Here is an 18,949-nt window from a genome sequence, read left to right as displayed (position 1 = left end):
CTGGACCACTGAGAAAATTGTCCAACAAATTTAATTATTATTAAAAAAAGGAAAGGCTATTCAGATATTTTTTTCAAGGAAATATCAAACTGATTTCAATAAATGTATATAAGATTTTAAAGAAAAAGAACTTTAAATAAATAATTTTTTATTCCTTAATATTTTTAACTTTTCTTTGAGCACCTNCTCCTTAATATTTTTAACTTTTTTTTGAGCACCACTGGAGATTATAATGGTTTTACTTATAATTTAACATTGATTATAAAACTCATGTCACAAAATTAAAATTGTTTAACGATGAGTTAATATATTTTTAATTTTAGATGACACACAGAATTTTTAAATAAGAAAAAATTAATTCTACTTATATATAACCAAAACTTACTAATTCTTAGCATAACTCATATTAGACTTAGTATTAAACTTACACAGTTTAATACTATTTTAATTTTTTTTAATATAAGTTAAAAATAATTTTAGTAATTAATTTTCAATTAAAATTGCTGAAAGAAAAATTAATCATAATCTACTGAGTCNGACACACAGAATTTTTAAATAAGAAAAAATTAATTCTACTTATATATAACCAAAACTTACTAATTCTTAGCATAACTCATATTAGACTTGTAGCAAAACTTACACAGTTTAATACTATTTTAATTTTTTTTAATATAAGTTAAAAATAATTTTAGTAATTAATTTTCAATTAAAATTGCTGAAAGAAAAATTAATCATACTCTTCTGAGTCTATAAAAACCTATTGGAAGAAACTTCCAGAAAGTAATAAGACTAAAAAAAATGTGTTCAACAATTACTGCATTGAAGTTGGATATACTGTGTTATTTTATACTTAGATATCCTAATGCAGCACAGGAAAAAATCCAGACATCCCCAAGAATGATTTTATATTGTACAAACAATTTTATGTGTTATATTAGTTATTATTTTTTAATATTACACACTTAGGAATTAATCACTAATAAAATTGCACAAGACAATTTTTACAGCACATATTTGTTATAGAAAAATTAGTTTTCAAATGGATCTCTTAGATGTTAAAAAATAATTTACGGTTAGATAAAATTTTGTCGAACAACTGAAAAAACAGTTAACNTAAGTTACTGTTAGATAAAATTTTGTGGATCGACTGAAAAAACAGTTAACTAACAGTTTTTTGATTTGATGAAAATATTTTGTAATTATTGGATAATTAAAAAATAAAATTCTCAAAGATAAATATATATTCTAACAATAGAGAAAACTTTTTCAAAAATGTACATTTGTATTAAACACTATTAATTTTATGTTACTTAATGAATGACTATTATCATTCGAGTATTAATAACATTTGTCAAATGTGAGAAATTGTACCAGAAAATAATAAGCAAAATGTATATTATTGTATAATAACTATAGTAGCAAATAAGGGTAATTGAATAGAACATTTAAATTTAAATTTTACAATATTATTAATAATAATATATTTAATTTAATAATGTAGTGTTTCTATAGCCACATGAGCCTACGTTGCAATATATACGATCGAAGCGCCCTATTACTAATAATACAATCGAAATATAATATAACTTTCAATGCACAATCAAACTATCGATAATATCGGAGTTTTTACTGTCTCATTTTTAGCTTCGATGCGAAGCTGAGAAGGTATTGGTTTTACTAAGATGTGTTTTTTTTTTTTTTGTGTCTGTTACCACTTTTTCTCAGCTCTCACCGAACCGATTTCTTTCAATGATACGTCAAAAGATCACAAATCGTATCTAGTCGAAGACATTACCCTTAAAAATTGAAAAAAATTCCCTCGTTCCCCGTAAATGGGGGAAACCTCCAAAAAAATTACAAATTTAAAAATCGCTAATTTTCGAAATTTTTTCAATTTTTTTTACTTAAAAGTGCCATAACTTTTTCAAAAATGAACATATCAATATAATTCTTTTTTATATAGATGCATAATATCATTACCTTTCATTTGGTATATTTTTTTCATAAATTTAACCCTTAACCTGCCCACAAGGGGGGATTTAAAATGACAACTTTTTCACAAAAAATTAATTTTTTTAACTTAAATTTTGAAAATGTTCCGGAAGGTCTGACACTTTTATATATATCTTAAATTAAAGCTAATGTAATATGCTTTATCATGAAAAAAAAAAATTTCGGACTTTATCTTATCTTCATGGTGAAAATGGCTACCGAATGCTATTTTTGTGTGAAAATTTTCGATTTTGTATTTTCCATTTTTAACTTTATTATGCTATAACTTTTTGAAAAATGTATGAATCATTACAATTTTTTTATGAGAAGTAGTATTTATATAGATCTTTCATTCGACATACTGTTTTTTTAAATCGGACCATTTCCCTAAATACAGGGGGGATTCAAAACATAAAAATGCATATAGAAAGTAGAACTTTTTCAACGTAACTTTTGAAAGTGTTCCGGAAGGTCTGACACTTTTATATATATCTTAAATTAAAGCTAATGTAATATACTTTATAATGGTAAAAAAAAATTTCGGACTTTATTTTATCTTCATGGTGAAAACAGACATTAAACTTAATAAAAAAAATACGATTTTTGTAAAAAAATTCTTTTTTATATTTTTAACTTTATAATGCTATAACTTCTCGAAAGATGTATGGATCAATATAATTCTTTTTTTTGTAGATGCATGATGTCTTTACCTATCATTTGGTATATTTTTTTTATAAATCTGACTTTTTACCTGCCTACAGGGGGGGATTCAAAATGACAACTTTTTCACAAAAAATTGACTTTTTCAACTTAAATTTTGAAAGTGTTCCGGAAAGTCTGACACTTTTATATATATCTTAAATTAAAGCTAATGTAATATACTTTATCATGGAAAAAAAAAATTTCGGACTTTATTTTATCTTCAAGGTGAAAATGGCTACCAAATGCTATTATTGTATGAAAATTATCGATTTTATTTTTTACATTTTTAACTTTATAATGCTATAACTTATTGAAAAGTGTATTGATCAATATAATTTTTTAATTAATATATATTATTAATAAAATATAATACTATTTTTTAATAATCCTTTTTTCATTCAGATATTAATAAGGAACTAGCAGTTTATGAAGCTTTTGGAATAATCCACCAATTTTTTAAAATTAAACACTATCTAAAGATTTGCATCGAAGCGTTTTTTTTTTGATAGTGATTTTAATCACTGTCAGATATCATTATACTTGATCCAACTATGCCACGTCACCACTTTGCCGCGACCCCCCTGTGCTGGGTTTTTTAAATGTAATGTCGGAGTAAAATCCATCGTAATTTTGGTAGCCTATGGTATCAGATGGTCGGAGTACCAGATGTTCGTAACAATTACTACTTTGTCAAATGTCGAAGTATGTAAATGTCGGAGCATTATTAGTTCGTGGCAAAGGTGCTTTCATTGTTCTATCGATGTTACCACAGATTAAATCTTAGACCATTTACAAAAGATTTAATCTGTAGATCCAATAGATTTAATAGATCATTTACTTTTGTAAATGATCTCAGGATTAAATGAAATAAGATTGTGCACTCAGTGGTTGTCTAAAAAAAAAAATTGATTTGATAATAGTATCGCACCTTAAAATGGTACTACCACATGTTGACATCTAAAATTCTTTATTTTTTTATTTTGTATAATATAAATTTTACCTTATTTTGAACAAAAAAAAAATATTTAATTATATTTCATACCTGAAAAATCATTTATAAATAATAACTACCTTAAATTTCAAGTAAATTATAAACAGTTATGGAAAAATACATTTTTTTAACGAAATTCGTTCCTGTTTTATTAAAAATATATGTTTATTAATATCATAGTACATGAAAATTATAGTGTTGACAACATAATGGAAATATAACAATAATATATAATTAGGGTCATCGGATTTCAATGCAAAAAATATTATTAATAGTCAACATAAAAGTAGAATTTTTATTACCTAGAAACAAAAAAACTTTAGAAAAACTAAAATTTAAAGGCACTGTAGATTTTTTTATTTTCCCTGTAAATATGGATTTATTCACATTTCTCGTTCCATAATTTTTAAAGGTTCAAAGTAGTTTTTAACTTTGTTCCTTCAAAAAGAACTCATTCCAGAAATCCGTTATTTTTAGAATGAATTCCTTCCCAATACTAATTATAATATCCTTTATAGTATATATTATTTAATACTTATAATTGAATTTAATTTAAAAATATTTAATGTAAAATATAATGTTAAATATTTTTACTTTTTTGATTTACATTATATTCTATAAAAGTATTCACAAAGTAAAATCAATGAATTTCACTTATGATTTAACTGATTACTCTAAATAAAAATAAACAAAACTAAATTAAAAAAATAATAATGAATAATGTTTTTATTTTATTTATTACACTTAGTGTAGAAAAAATAATAATAATTTTACAAAAAATGTTATCTGATATTTTTTATGTTTTTATAATATAAAATTTTATTCATCATTAAATATTAAAATTTTAGTGGTTTTTACAAAACAATGTTAGTCCTAACCCCTTCTTATTTTTTATCTAATTTGAAGCAGCAAATAAAGTATTAATTAGTTTCTATATCAGCATCTTGATCTTTATAATGTCTATATTCAGGTTTTAATTCCCACATATTTTTGTGGGGATGTTTAAGATTATAGTTACAAACTTCTTTTAAAATTTCTTTTAAATATACTACTGGTTGTTTAGTTAGGGTCACTAAATCTTTAATATTATAGTACTGATGCTTTTCAAATGCTTTGAATAACATTGCCATGACAGCATCTTTATCATCACGAGCTTTTTTGCCTTCAGATTTCTTTTTCTCATTATACTCAATATTATGTTTGTGATCAGATATAGGCTTAAAGTTTTGAACCACTTTATCTAATTTTTGTACTTGTCTTGTGGGGATGTGTGCTTTTTTTATCGCCGTTTTCTTTAAATCCATATAAACCTTAAAGTTAATTATAAAATAAAAATGTAATTTATTGAATATTTCATTAAAAAATAATGAAGAAAATATGTTACTTGATCACCAATGGGTCGACACTCTAATTTTTGACTTATTTTACCCTCAACACAAATTTTATCTGTTTCTTGAACTATTGCATCAGGGTTGTAAGGAATACTATACTCAGATAGGACACCCATAGTTTGACCACTAAAGTGAGATACGTCTAATTTAAATGATTTTGGTATAGGTTCACTGTTTTTGTCATTCTCCAAACATAATACAGCTTCTGATAGATTAAGTGATATATCTGGTCTTTTGCCTGGGTGTTTTTGTACTTTTATTTTACCAACTTCTAAGCTGCTAGGCGCATTATCCCATTTATCAGCAACATATTTAGGTACTTTGACAAGCCATAACGATGTTGTAGCATTTCCTACATCTAATGAGCCACTCATATTTAAGTTGTCAAATAAGTAAAAATAAACAAGTGAAAAAATTGTAAATTACAAACACAAAAATAACTTATTGCTATGCACAAATTTTTTTAGTAAAAATCATGTCTTAAATAACGTAAATGAGATACTAGCTTAATGTTTGCCTTATAACTGAGTGATAAGTGATACTGTTTGTTATCATTTGATGGTGTGAAATATGTTCTAAATTCATTTTTAATATCCCATGGTATTTAGAAATAAGAATTGATTTTTAAAAGTGCATTACTTTTACTAAAAAAATTTGATTTATTAAGAAATTACTTTTTCTTTTTTGATTGTGTATTTATGTTTTGACAACTTATATTTGAAGTTTTTTTTGCTTAATTTTTCAAAATGTACCCTAATCAGTATCCACAACAATATTCTCAATACAATCAACAATATCAACAGTATTCCCAAAATTATTATCCAGTTTACAATTATAATCAACAACCTACGAATAGCTATAACACACCTCCACCAACTCAAACTGGAACAACATATATCAGCCAAAATGTACCTGTTCAACAGCCACAAGTTTCTTCTCCCAATCAAAATGTCTCTAGTTTGTGGATGGGAAGTGTATGTGATTGCAAACTTATTATTAATTATATTTTGTTAAATGTGTAATTTTTTTTTATAGTTAGAACCTTATATGACTGAAAGTTTTATTACAGCAGCTTTTCAAAAAATGGGTGAATATCCTAAAAATGTAAAATTAATGCGTAACAAAAATACTGGCGAGACTGCAGGATATGCTTTTGTTGACTTTTATGATCCTGTATCTGTAATGCATAAACTAAATGGGAAATATATTCCTGGCACTAATCCAGTAAGTTTTATTAGTTTATAATTTATTTAATAATTTATATGTTTTTATTTTTAGCTAATAGTTGGCATATTTAAAAATTGTAAAATTACCCTTAAAAATGTTGTATATTTAACACTTAAATTAATCTTATTAAAATTATAAGTATAGATGAAATAATTGTACATATTTTAAAATTATAAAATTTAAAAAGTCTATATTCCAACCTAATTTGGCAAATGTTTTTTGTAAAGTAAAGTTTTGATAAGCATTAAAGTTGATCCTCTGAAAAGGATGAATATATTATAAAAAATGTTGAATTTAAAATTGTTTGAAAGCTCTTAATAAATTAATTTAATACATTTTAAATTGAAGTACTATGTTCATTATTATTATTTAGCAAAAAAAGAAATTTTATTATATTATAAATAATCTAGTCGTATGTCATTTTCAATACTTATGAAATATTTTTTTTTAAATAATCTGATTTTTAATTATCTTTTTTAATTTTAAGGGAAACTTGGTTTAACTAAAAACTATAGATTTATACTTTTTGTGAAAAAAAAAGTTACAATCAATTTAGTTTTAAACAATTCTTTTTATTTTTAATATTTAAAAAGATAATTGTCAAAAACTAAATGGGTAATTTTTACAAAATATTGGTTTCAGTTTGTTTTTTTTCGTTTTTACAAAATATTATTTAATGTAATCAATTAATTTTGTTTATAAATTACAAATTCTTTAAAAATAGTTCCTATGGCTTTTAGAAAAATCAAAACTAAAATCAAAAAAACTACAAATTTTTTCTAAAATTTGAGCTTAGAGTGCATATTGTTAATCATGTTAATCAAAGCTTAAATTTTGTAGATATTATTTTTATAATTTAACATTTTCTGACTATATTCTTCCTCTTACTTATTTATAAAAATGAGAATAACTTTCAAAATACTGATTCAAAAGTTATTATTGAATAGTCATATTCTTTATAACATCATTTTCTATTAAATAAGCTAGTAAATGATGTATGTTGCCATTTGAAATAATTAAGTTGACACCCTTATAATTTATAAGGGATAATTCTAAAAAGTTATTTGTAGCTGAAAAACCAAAAATATACATAATTTAAAGACACAAAACATTTTTTTTCCATAATTGTAATTAATTTGAGAGTAATTGATTGTTTTATGATTAACCAATCAATATGTATATATAATTCAAATTACATTAATAATAAAGCTTTGTTTTTAGCCTGTAAGGTTTAAACTTAATCATGCTGGAAATCCAGGAAAGACTGCAGCTAGTGATCGAGATTTTTCTGTATGGTTAGGTGAGCTGAGTTCTGATGTAGACGATTATCAATTATATAAAACATTTGCGTGCAGATATCAGTCAATACGTACTGCCAAAGGTAATGTATATATTTTAAAAATGTTAAAATTTTTAATTGATTATTTAATAGATTTTTGAAAAAAAAAAAATTGTAGTGGTATTGGATAGTGCTGGTTATAGCAAAGGATATGGATTTATTCGCTTTGGAAGTGAAGAAGAACAAAAACATTGTCTTAATAACATGAATGGATTTCCTGGATTAGGATCAAAGCCCATAAAAGTCAGCAGTGTTATTCCGAAGTCTGAGAGACATATTGTTGTGTAAGATACTTAATATATGTACAAGGTGATTCTGTTGATGCTACCCATTCAATTTGTCTTCATCCTTTATATCTTATAAGGGTATCAACTTCAATTTCTCAAATGTGCAATACCTTTAATTAACTCTTATTAATTAAATCTTATTTAATAGATAATGGTCTAATAAAGAAAAGAATAATTCTTTTCAAGAAATTATTGCTTGATAACAACTTTTGGACCAGTATTTCGGAAGTTATTAACATTTTAAACTAATAACTGAAAATGAAGAGAAGGTGCTGCTATTTTTAAAATTAAAATTTTCATAGACATACTCTTTCTTTCTTTAAGATATAAATATATCATTATCTTCTGAAATACTGGTCCAAAAGTTGTTATGGATCAGTCATTTTCTTAATTATATTATTATCTATTAAATAAGATAGTTAATTAGGGATGTTACAATTTAAGAAAATTTAGTTGGTACCCCTATAAGTTATAAGGAATAATACTAAAAAGTAATTAATAGCTAAAAGTTGACACCCTTATAAGATATAATAGATAAACATGTTCAATACTTTATAATTCTTTTAATAATTGATAAATTAATAAAAACAGATATTTAAAAGAAACCAATAAAAAAATTATCAATATTATTTTCATTTTTTATTAATTAAGTGGTTTGTAATAAGAATATCACAGAAAATTTTTTTGCTCTATGGATTGATTCCTTCATGCCTCCCATAGTTAAATTCCTAATCAATATATATTAATTAAGGTTAATTTATCATTAATTTAGGGGGAGACTGGAATACTTTTTAATTAATTAAATAAAACTAGTTGTAGATATAAATTAAGTTTGTATAAAATACAGAATATCACTTTTACTATTGTATACAACATTTGTTATGTTTAATTTACGTGAATTTAAATTAATACTATAACTAGTTTTATTTATTCATTTCATAGAAAGTGAGGGTGAAAAAGACTCTAGTAAACAATATTTGAAAGTCTATTAACAAGACCAGATAAGCAAACCATAAGAAAATCTATTAAATTTACAAAAAAAACAAAACTACAAAATGAACTATAAAAAAATATTATATATTTATTATATCATTATTTTTTAGGTTTATACATAACCTAACAAAAAATATTATATACATAACATATGTCTAAACACGTATAAAATTACCAACAACCATGTATAGTACCTACTTAAATACTTTTATGTAGTTAGTTGTTTATTACAAACTAATATAGTAAATTTGTTAGTTAATGACTACAGAATTTTAATTAAAATTATAATTTTACCTTAATCACATTATGAAATACATTTTAATTCTTTGGAACTATATTTATGAAATTAATATTTTATTAATTTCAATAATTTTTTTCATATTTTTATAATAATTTTTATATTGAAGAAGAAATTAAAATTAGTATAAGCTAAACTATATTTATTATTATTTTTCTAGAGCTTCAAATGATTCTCAGGGCTATAAGTCGACTCAAGATTATGGGCAATATTTTGAAACGAATTATTGGCATCGATATTCAATGTGGAATCAAACTCAAGGTCAAAAATGTGTTCCTAAGCCTGAATCAATTAGTGAATCATCTAACATCAAAACTAATAGCAATCTGACCCTTGTTGGTATGTAGGTTTTGTTTTTATTGAAGCATAAAATCTCTTTTAAATTTAAAACTTACAAATAATATATTTTTACAGATTATAAAAAAACAATTGATATAGATGCATTAAATAAAGAATTAATTTCTCAAGACTATAATCTTTGGGATGCATTAGAAAGTTCTAAATGGCTTCCACTTGAAACTATTGAAGTTATTTAAACATTAAATAAAATTTTAATTAATTAGTAAATATGTATTTTTAAATCAAATATTTTGATTTCCATTTTTATAAATAATAAAAAAATTTCTACCTAAAGAATTGTGTGATTAATTTAAAAAATAAAAATTGTATTTCTTATGAAGTGTTCTTTATTTTGTGTTTTACTGTATTTAAGTAGTTGAAACATTAATTTTGAACTACTATTTTAGATTAAATATAACTAGGTATCATGTTATAAAAATAACAAAATTTGTTGTTATTTCTTTTGATTTACTCCAAGAATGAAAAAGATAATAGTTAAATTGAAATATAGACGATTCGTATATTATAATAAACATTAGTTATAATTTTGTATATATTTTTTTTATAGTTGTATATAAAAATTGTTTATATATACAGGGTGATTTTTTTATCATAACCCACTCAATTACTTGCAGAATAATAATAATTTAAACATTTTTTTTTTTTATGATCTTTAGTTACACATTATTCTTGAATTTTTGACTATGTAATACTTTTTAAGTTCAGCCCTTATGCCTTGGAAGGGAGTCAACTTTGTTTTTTTAAATGGTAACACATATTTTTAATTTAATAAAATGTTTGAGTTTTTAATTTAATAGTAAATGGCATTTGAATTTTTAATATAACTTAATTCGTTTATTAGATATAATCATTTAAAGTTTCAAATTTTTGAATTAATATACAGGTATAATACACAAGGGATTACAAATACAGGTAGCTAATTGATTTTTTATGACATCGATATTAGCAGGTACACAGCATTGTTATTATCAATGATAGTAAGGCACATTGTTATGAGTTTATAAATACACTAACTGACAATACAGAAAGTATATCTATTGATAATCATAATTGATAATAAACAATCCGTGACTGAGACAGCAATGTCATAAAAATCCAATTAACTACCTGTATTTACAATCCCATGTGTATTATACATGTATATTAACTCAAAATTTTGAAACTTTAAATGTTTATATCTAATAAGCTAATAAAGTTATATTAAAAATTCAAATGCCATTTACCATTAAATTAAAAACTCAAACATTTTATTAAATTAAAAATATGTGTTACCATTTAAAAAATCAAAGTTGACCCCCTTCTAAGGCATAAGGGATGAACTTAAAAAGTATTACATAGTTAAAAATTCAAGAATAATGTGTAACTAAAGATAATAAAACAATAAAAGGTTTAAATTATTATTATTCTGCGAGTAATTGAGTGGGTTATGATAAAAAAATCACCCTGTATATATATTGCTCACTTAGAACACATCATATCTCAAAATATGAAATTTTTTACATATACTTGTTACCGTAATGGCCTAAAAGAGAAGTAGTGTTCAATAAAATTGATATATGTAAAACTCAATATGTAGCCATTCAAAAGCAGATTGAGTTATTTATTTATAAAAAAAATTTTTTTTTTGAAGTCGTATTCATGATAAATCCAATTTTTTAAGATTTGATTTTATAAAAAGAGTGTGCATTGTGTATAAATATAAATTAATTAGGACTGTTCTTTTTAATAGCTTATATATTGATAATTAATATCATACTTATGTATGTTTCAAGTACATTAACTGATAGAAAAAAAAAAATTGTTTAATTCTCTTATTTTTAACTTGATGAAATATTATAAACTTTATTTTGCTATCATAATGTATAAGTGACAAAACGATTTTATTACTGTTATTTTTTAGATGTTTCAAAAAGTTAATCATATTTTAAATAATAATAAAAAAATCATTATTGTATACCAGAATATTTTATTGTTTTGCTTATTTTTTACAATTGTTATTTAAAAAATCTCTTATAGTGTGAAATTTAATGAAAATTAAATAAAGCTAATTAATTAAAAAAAATTGTAGAGTTAACATATTTAATATTTTTGACGAAACAAAAAATGTGGAATTATTATCTTACCAAATTAAGAAAAATAGGCTAAGATATTTTTTTTAAAGACAAAATAAATGTTATCTAAAAATAATCTAAGTAAGAAATTTGTGATGCAATTTTTAATAGTCTTAATTTCAAATAATTTATTTTTGTTTCATTTAATTATTAAAAAAACTGGGTTGGGTTTTTTTAGATTTTTTTTCAATTATAATAGGTTTCAATTATAATTGTAATGTAGATATATTATGACAAAGTAACTAAGTTTTTTATAATTAAGATGTATCATTATTTTAACAGTAAAAACACTAGCGTACTCCAAAAACATAAACACTAAATATTGCTTATTTTTATAAAATATTTCGACATGTTGGATAAGTATACAACAAGGGATGTTTTATAGATAATATTGTAATTGAATGATAAATACATATTTTTTTTTAAGAAAAATAAGGATTTATTATTTAGGATATCAAACAAAAATAAAAATTTCATATATGTACTTCAATTAATAAAAGCATATTCTTATTATTAAATTCATTTAATCTTAAAATCTAAATTGCCTTATATATATATTTCATTATGAGTGTTTTGATAGTAGAAGTTTATTAACTGTTATCAGAATTATATTTTTGAACATGTTTTTTTTTTTAACTGTAGTTCTGAAATGCATATTATTTTTATTGAAAGGCTGAATGGGTTAGTATTGTTTTAGTACATCTTGACGTTTATTTTATTTATATATATATATATATATATATATATATGTATACAATATGACTATTCATTCGTGAGCAAAATATTTAATACGTGCAAAAGTATGACTATTGTTTTATTTAATTATTATTATCAGCAATACACACATATATATATATACATATACATATTTAAATTTTATTAACTATATTTCGATTTAACTATAATCATTATAAATTCTATAGATTTATAATTATTTAAGTTCATTTAAAGAACAAATTGAAGTATTTTTTCTCATTTAATTATTAAATGTTTTATTGTTTGTCATCATCAAATAAATATTGAGGATTTCATAAAGACACCTTCATATTTCTTATGTAAGTATAAATTTGATGTTATAATTATTTTACATATTTGAAGAAAGATTTTAAAAAAAAAAATACATAATAGTTACTATTAATAGAGTTTAGATTTTAATAAAATATATTTCGAGAAAAATTGATAAAATTGATTGGTTATAAATTAGATACTGCTAAACTAATAATAATTTTTTTTTAAGGTCAATTAGTTAAAAGTGTACCTTCTTTGAATTGAAACAATTTTTATTTAGATTTTCGTGAAAGGGGTAAATAACTGTAATCTTTTAATAAAACATTGTTTATGCATTCTACAAATATGTAAACTAATGTTATAATTATTGTTTTAAATACATTTATATAATGTGTTCTGACATGACTTTTGGTGTAGATTGTATACATTTATTCAATTTACTTTATTTTAATTTATTCAATAACTAAATGATAAATTAATAAATTAATTAATGAAATATTTTAAATTCGAACTTTAAAAGTATTACTGAAACTTATTGAAATTATCCATAAAATAGTTATAAATTTAATTTTATCTTTTTTAATACTATTACCCACGTCAAATTAATAAAACATAGTTCTTGTTATTCTGCAGTTTGTTACAATTTCTAATTTTTGTAATATTATTATTTAATAATATGAAGCTAAAGACAATTTTTCTTCCCTAGGTCATGGGTATTTTCCTTTTTTTTATTTATTTATTTAATTTTTAAGTGTCCATTAATATAGTGATTGCACATAGATGGCGTTGAATAAATGACTTATTTTACATTAGGCTCATAATTCATATTTAAGTTTCAAGAATAAAAATTTTAATAAAATATAGATATTTAATAACTTTAAAAGATTATTAATATTTCTACAACTTAATAAATAAACATATGTTTGTAATTTTAAGTAATATAAAAAATTATAAGAAATTGCTACAACATAACTAAATTTCATAAAATGTTGCTTTTATAGACAACATTTGTCAATTTTAAGCATACTTACCTGGCGTGGAGGTTAACCGTGATCATTTAGGCGGTTCCTCCAGGGCGAGACTTGCTCATTGCACATAGAGTGAGTTGACCCCTGCGAGTATCCCTAATGTGGATACCTCGGACGCACAATTTTTGGTAGCTGGGACTGCGTACGCGCTGTCCCTTATATCTACAGTCAACTTGACCTTTAATACTCACAAGGCTAGATCTTACTTTTTTTAAAGATTAACTCGACCGCATAAATGTGAAACTGCACTTACAATAATATGTCTTTAAAAAAATTATTAAATATTCGATAGAAAATTACGAATAATAATAAATTCAGAAAATTAATAATGTTAAAAAACAGAGAAATTTGAGTTCCTTCTATCATCATTTTATTCTAGATACCCCTATAGTTTTCGATAATTAAAATCCCTATCATAAAAATCACTTCGATGAGAATTAGTAGATATTTAATTTATAGAATAAATAGTTGGATTATCCCAAAAGCAGCATTAACTACTATTTTAAATTATATCCTGATTAACTAAAAAATGTTAGTTTCGTACATATAATTTTTTGATTTTCTCTGTGGAAGGTTGTTTGGGCTTAGTTCCAAATACATTGTACATTATTATCCTATTTGTAAGTAACGGCTACTAAAACATGAATATTACGGTAATCTTATTATTTGTGTAAAGAGTATGATGACAATATAAGTTAAAATTAAATTTTAAAGTGGTTTCAACTTAAAATGATAGCGCGATTTATGATTTAAATCATTGTTAAATATTATGTATAACGTCTCCCACTGTGCTGGCTTTTTTTTTATAATTAAATTAAAGGTACTATTATGCCAAATATGTAAGCAAAAGTATACTGTCATTTACTTATTTTTAATTTATGTAAACTTCTTTTTGTATTATTAATTTACCCACTAGAACACAATTCTTCAATGCACATTGTTTGACTTTAAAGGTGCATACTAATTAGAACATTTATATAAGTAACAAATGAAATGTATATTAATGAACACATCTATTTCGAAAATTACAATAACATTATAAATATAAGGGACGGCGCGTACGCAGTCCCAGCTACCAAAAATTATGCGTCCGAGGTATCCACATTAGGGATACTCGCAGGGGTCAACTCACTCTATGTGCAATGAGCAAGTCTCGCCCTGGAGGAACCGCCTAAATGATCACGGTTAACCTCCACGCCAGGTAAGTATGCTTATACAAATTCAGTGAGTCATATTTATCTTGTTTCTTATCTGCAAAAATATTTATGTATACAATTTTGATTTATAAATAATGTATAATTTTTTTTTTTCGAAAATTTTTTTATTGCTTAATTTAATTTTTAATTGACTTAATTAAATGCATGTTATTTTTAAAACAAAATATAATATATTGTCAAATGATAAATAATGTACAATTATTGTGTATTAAATCGATTTATTACGTTTCACGCCATCTGTTGGTATGTTTAAACCGAAATCCTCTTAGTTTTAATTCTATATATAGTGATTATATGGTGTTATTTTAATACTTAATGCAATGTAAATAGACTTAAACTAAATATCGGCATTATTATTTTTTTATATAATTAAATAATAAAAAACAGTAGCACAGTGGGGTCGTGGACGTGACATAGTTGGGACAAGTATAGATGATATCTGACAGTGATTAAAATCACTGTCATAAGAAACGCTTGGATGCAAATCGATTGATAGTGTTTAATTTTAATAAATTGGTGGATTATTCCAAAAGCAAAATTAACTCATATTTCCTTCATTATTCCAAATTAGTAGTTTTTATTATTTAGAAGGAAATATATGAATAAATATTTATTATAGCAATTAAATATAGTACGAGATTGATATTTAATAATTTAGTATTTTAATTTTTTTTGAATAATTTAGTAAGAAAGGGGGAATTCAAAAAAACAATTTTGGCTTACAAGTTAAGCTTTTTCAATTTAATTTTTGAAAATGTTACAGAAATATTGAAACTTTTATTTAATCATTAATTATAACTCATATTATAATTTAGAACAAAGTTCATAAGACATAAGAAGTTAAACTTATTTAAATTTTTTTGTTTTTTTAAAGTCAAAAAAATAACTTTAAAATTTAAATTAGCTTAAATTGCCAATTTTATAAATCAGCGAAAGCGAAAAACAGTGGCCGAATCGGAAACACTTGTATATTTCACCAGGTTCGAATCCGCCTGTGGCAATTAATATTTTACATTTTTTTTAAGTTAGAAAAATTTTTCAAATCATTTAATTTTTTCTCATTTAGATTCATTAACTTCAATAAATATCAAGGATCCCATCACTTTAGTCTCCCCTCATGAGAAGAAATTTCTTATTCATGTTAATATTATTTTACTATGTGGTTTTTTTATTGTGGCTGCGAATTATTTTTCCAACCCTCACTTAACCTACTTTTTTCAATGATACGTCAAATGATTACAATTTGTATTTAGTTGAAGATATTACCCTCAAAAATTAAAAAAAAATTCCTTCATCAAATAAAAAGTACCTTAAACAGATTTATCCATACAAACAATGAAAATCCTTCATTCCTAATATTTTTAAAGTATCGAATTAGATTTTATAAGATAAAAGTATTCAACTACAAATATAAATAATTTTAGTTTGTAATTTATTAATTTTTCAATTCTATTTGTGTGTTCTACTACCAGTCTATAACATTCCAATTTTTTTGTAACATATTCTTATGTAAATCATAAATATAAAAAAAAATGATTTTAAGTTTCACTTGAATTTAACAATGGATTTTTACAATTATAATCAAATTTTATAATACACTCAATTGAGTAGATCCTTTAAACAATTTTTTTTTCGTTGTTTTTTTAGTTAAAGTAAATCATTAAAATTAATTGAGTTTTGCATATTTCAATTGTAGAATCTTTTTAAACACCAAAAGTTAATTAAAAACGATTAATATGATTTCAATGATTTCTATTTAAGATATCGATTACGATAAAAATGCAATAAAAAAATCTAGCATTTCTAATAAATTTACTGTAAATAGTAATTATACAATTTTCTGACTGCATATTTATCTTAAATATACCATTTTTTTCTATTTAATGAAGTCAATTTCAAACATGCAAGTTGAGCTAAAAGTTATAGTAATAAATAATTTTTTTTTTTTATAAACTTTCACTTTATAGGACAAAAATAAGTAGGTTAAAAATGATTACTTTTAACATGTTAAAAATCAAAATCAATAATAATTTGAAAACAATTATAAAAATTATATAATGTATAATGTAAAAAATTAAATGTTATGTTTTTGAATTTAAGAATTACTAATCTAGATAGAATGCAGGAAATAGAAATTGATTTTGTTACAGATTTGCATCAAAGCGTTTTTTATGATAGTGATTTTAATCACTGTCAGATTAAACCTATACTGAACACAACTATGCCACGTCCCCACTGTACAGTGACCCCTCTGTGCTGGATTTTTTAAACATCTTCTACTTGCTATTTTGAATCCTCCCTGCGTGTTGATAAAGGGTTAGATTATCTAAAAATTTGTTAAATAAAAGGGTAATATCTAAGTTTTTAATATAAAAATATATTTATTTATTTTAAATAATAAATTTATTTCAAAAAGTTATGGCAGTTTTAAGTACTAAAATAATATTGATTTCTTACACGATAGGTTGTCGAGACAATTTTTTTTTCATTTTATAGTAAATGACATAAGCTTTAATTTGATACATGTTTAAAGGATGCAGTATTTCTGGAACATTTTCAAAAGTTAAGTTGAAAAACATCTACTTTTGTAAAAATATTTCTATTTTGAATACCCCTCTGTGATCAGGTTAAGTGTCAGATTTTCAAAAAAATGATATCAAATGAAAGGGAAATATCTAAGATTTCAGTATAAAAAAAAGTTATTTTAATTCATTAGATTTTCAGTAATTCATGGACATTTTTAGAAAAAAAAGTGAAAAAATGTCAAAATCTTCCGATTTTAAAAATTGTAATTTTTGAGAGATTTTCAACATTTACGGGGAACAAGGGAAAAATTAAAAATTTTTGAGGGTAGTGTCTTCAACTAGATACGATTTGTGATCTTTTAACGTATCGTTTGAAAGAAATCGGTTCGGTGAGAGCTAAGAAAAATTAGTGACAGACACACAAAAAAAAATACACTAAACATGTTAAAATTAATACCTTTTCAGCTTCGCATCAAAGCTAAAATTTTTATTTATAACAAAATATTTTTACTAATAGGTATAGGCGTTTATAAAGAAGTGGAGGTTGCTTTTGATACTTAGTAATCACAAAAGCTATGAAAAAATATATTTCTGGTAACACAAAAGTATTTTAAAAAGAAAGGAATTTACATTTAGTAACCTTAAAATCATTTACTAATATTCAAATCAAATTCTGCTACAATAATTCTAAATTCAAAAAACAATAGTTTTATTTTGGCGGATTTAAAAATGAAATGCTTGAAGTTGTTGCTTTTTTCAAATTTTCCCGAGCTCCTCTATAAATTCAGTCATTCTCTAAATTTTTAGAAGAAATTGTCAACTTCTTTTTTAAAATATATATTATACTATTGTTTTTGGTATAAGTTATAATAAATAAAACATAAATCTTTACCAAATTATTTTTAAAAATAAATAATGCATAAATTTATAGTAAATTCATTTTTTGAATTATGACAAAAAATTGGGTTAGTTAAATATTTCGATATTTTTATTTAATCATGTTATCCAAATTTTATCAGTTTTACTACTATGGTGTAGTATATTTGAATTAATTGTTATCAAAAATAACATACGTCTTAATTCTAGTTAACATATAGATACTAAATCATTACAGTTGTGTCACTTATGAAATATGTTTGACATGTATGACTTTGACACAGACACAGATTCTGTGGCACAATAAACATTTTTTTTCTGAGGGACTTAGTAAAAGGTTTTCAATTCAATAGTTTACTTAATATCTCGATAAATTATAAGAGTAACTTTACATTTTGGAAGGGTGAAGGATATAACTCAATTTCCCTTGATTATGTCAACGTGACCCTGCATGAGTGTTTTCGTGTAAACAAAGCTATTTAGATACTTTATGAGGCTTAAAAAATATAAGTATAATTTTACAATGTTTCTATTTTAGCTTCGATGCGAAGCTGAGAAGGTATTGGTTTTACTAAGATGTGTTTTTTTTTTTTTTTTTTTTTTT

General features: G+C 23.3%; 2 protein-coding genes and 2 non-coding genes across 4 annotated transcripts; 2 read left to right on the top strand and 2 right to left on the bottom strand.

Moving 5' to 3' along the window:
• Positions 1-3,831: 3,831 nt before the first annotated feature.
• LOC126905315 (general transcription factor IIF subunit 2) lies at positions 3,832-5,609 on the bottom strand. Its single transcript, XM_050684891.1, has 2 exons — positions 5,070-5,609; positions 3,832-4,995 (listed from the first exon to the last, which is right to left on the bottom strand). The coding sequence occupies exons 1-2, from the start codon at positions 5,448-5,450 to the stop codon at positions 4,606-4,608; spliced, it is 771 nt and encodes a 256-aa protein (XP_050540848.1). The 5' UTR covers positions 5,451-5,609; the 3' UTR covers positions 3,832-4,605.
• Positions 5,610-5,647: 38 nt separating this feature from the next.
• LOC126905312 (tRNA selenocysteine 1-associated protein 1-like) lies at positions 5,648-9,895 on the top strand. The gene is made up of 6 exons (XM_050684888.1): positions 5,648-6,050; positions 6,112-6,300; positions 7,525-7,684; positions 7,761-7,926; positions 9,381-9,559; positions 9,635-9,895. Exons 1-6 carry the CDS (start codon positions 5,823-5,825, stop codon positions 9,754-9,756), a joined length of 1,044 nt encoding a protein of 347 aa, XP_050540845.1. The 5' UTR covers positions 5,648-5,822; the 3' UTR covers positions 9,757-9,895.
• A 3,827-nt stretch (positions 9,896-13,722) lies between these two features.
• Positions 13,723-13,885, top strand: LOC126906434 (U1 spliceosomal RNA). The gene has a single exon (XR_007704250.1). It is a non-coding gene; the product is annotated as a U1 spliceosomal RNA (small nuclear RNA).
• An 888-nt stretch (positions 13,886-14,773) lies between these two features.
• Positions 14,774-14,936, bottom strand: LOC126906435 (U1 spliceosomal RNA). The gene has a single exon (XR_007704251.1). It is a non-coding gene; the product is annotated as a U1 spliceosomal RNA (small nuclear RNA).
• Positions 14,937-18,949: the final 4,013 nt, after the last annotated feature.

This window comes from Daktulosphaira vitifoliae, unplaced genomic scaffold (assembly GCF_025091365.1).
Source record: "Daktulosphaira vitifoliae isolate Bord-2020 unplaced genomic scaffold, ASM2509136v1 Scaffold_4, whole genome shotgun sequence".
Taxonomy (NCBI): domain Eukaryota; kingdom Metazoa; phylum Arthropoda; class Insecta; order Hemiptera; family Phylloxeridae; genus Daktulosphaira; species Daktulosphaira vitifoliae.
This window is presented reverse-complemented; position numbering and strand designations above follow the sequence as displayed.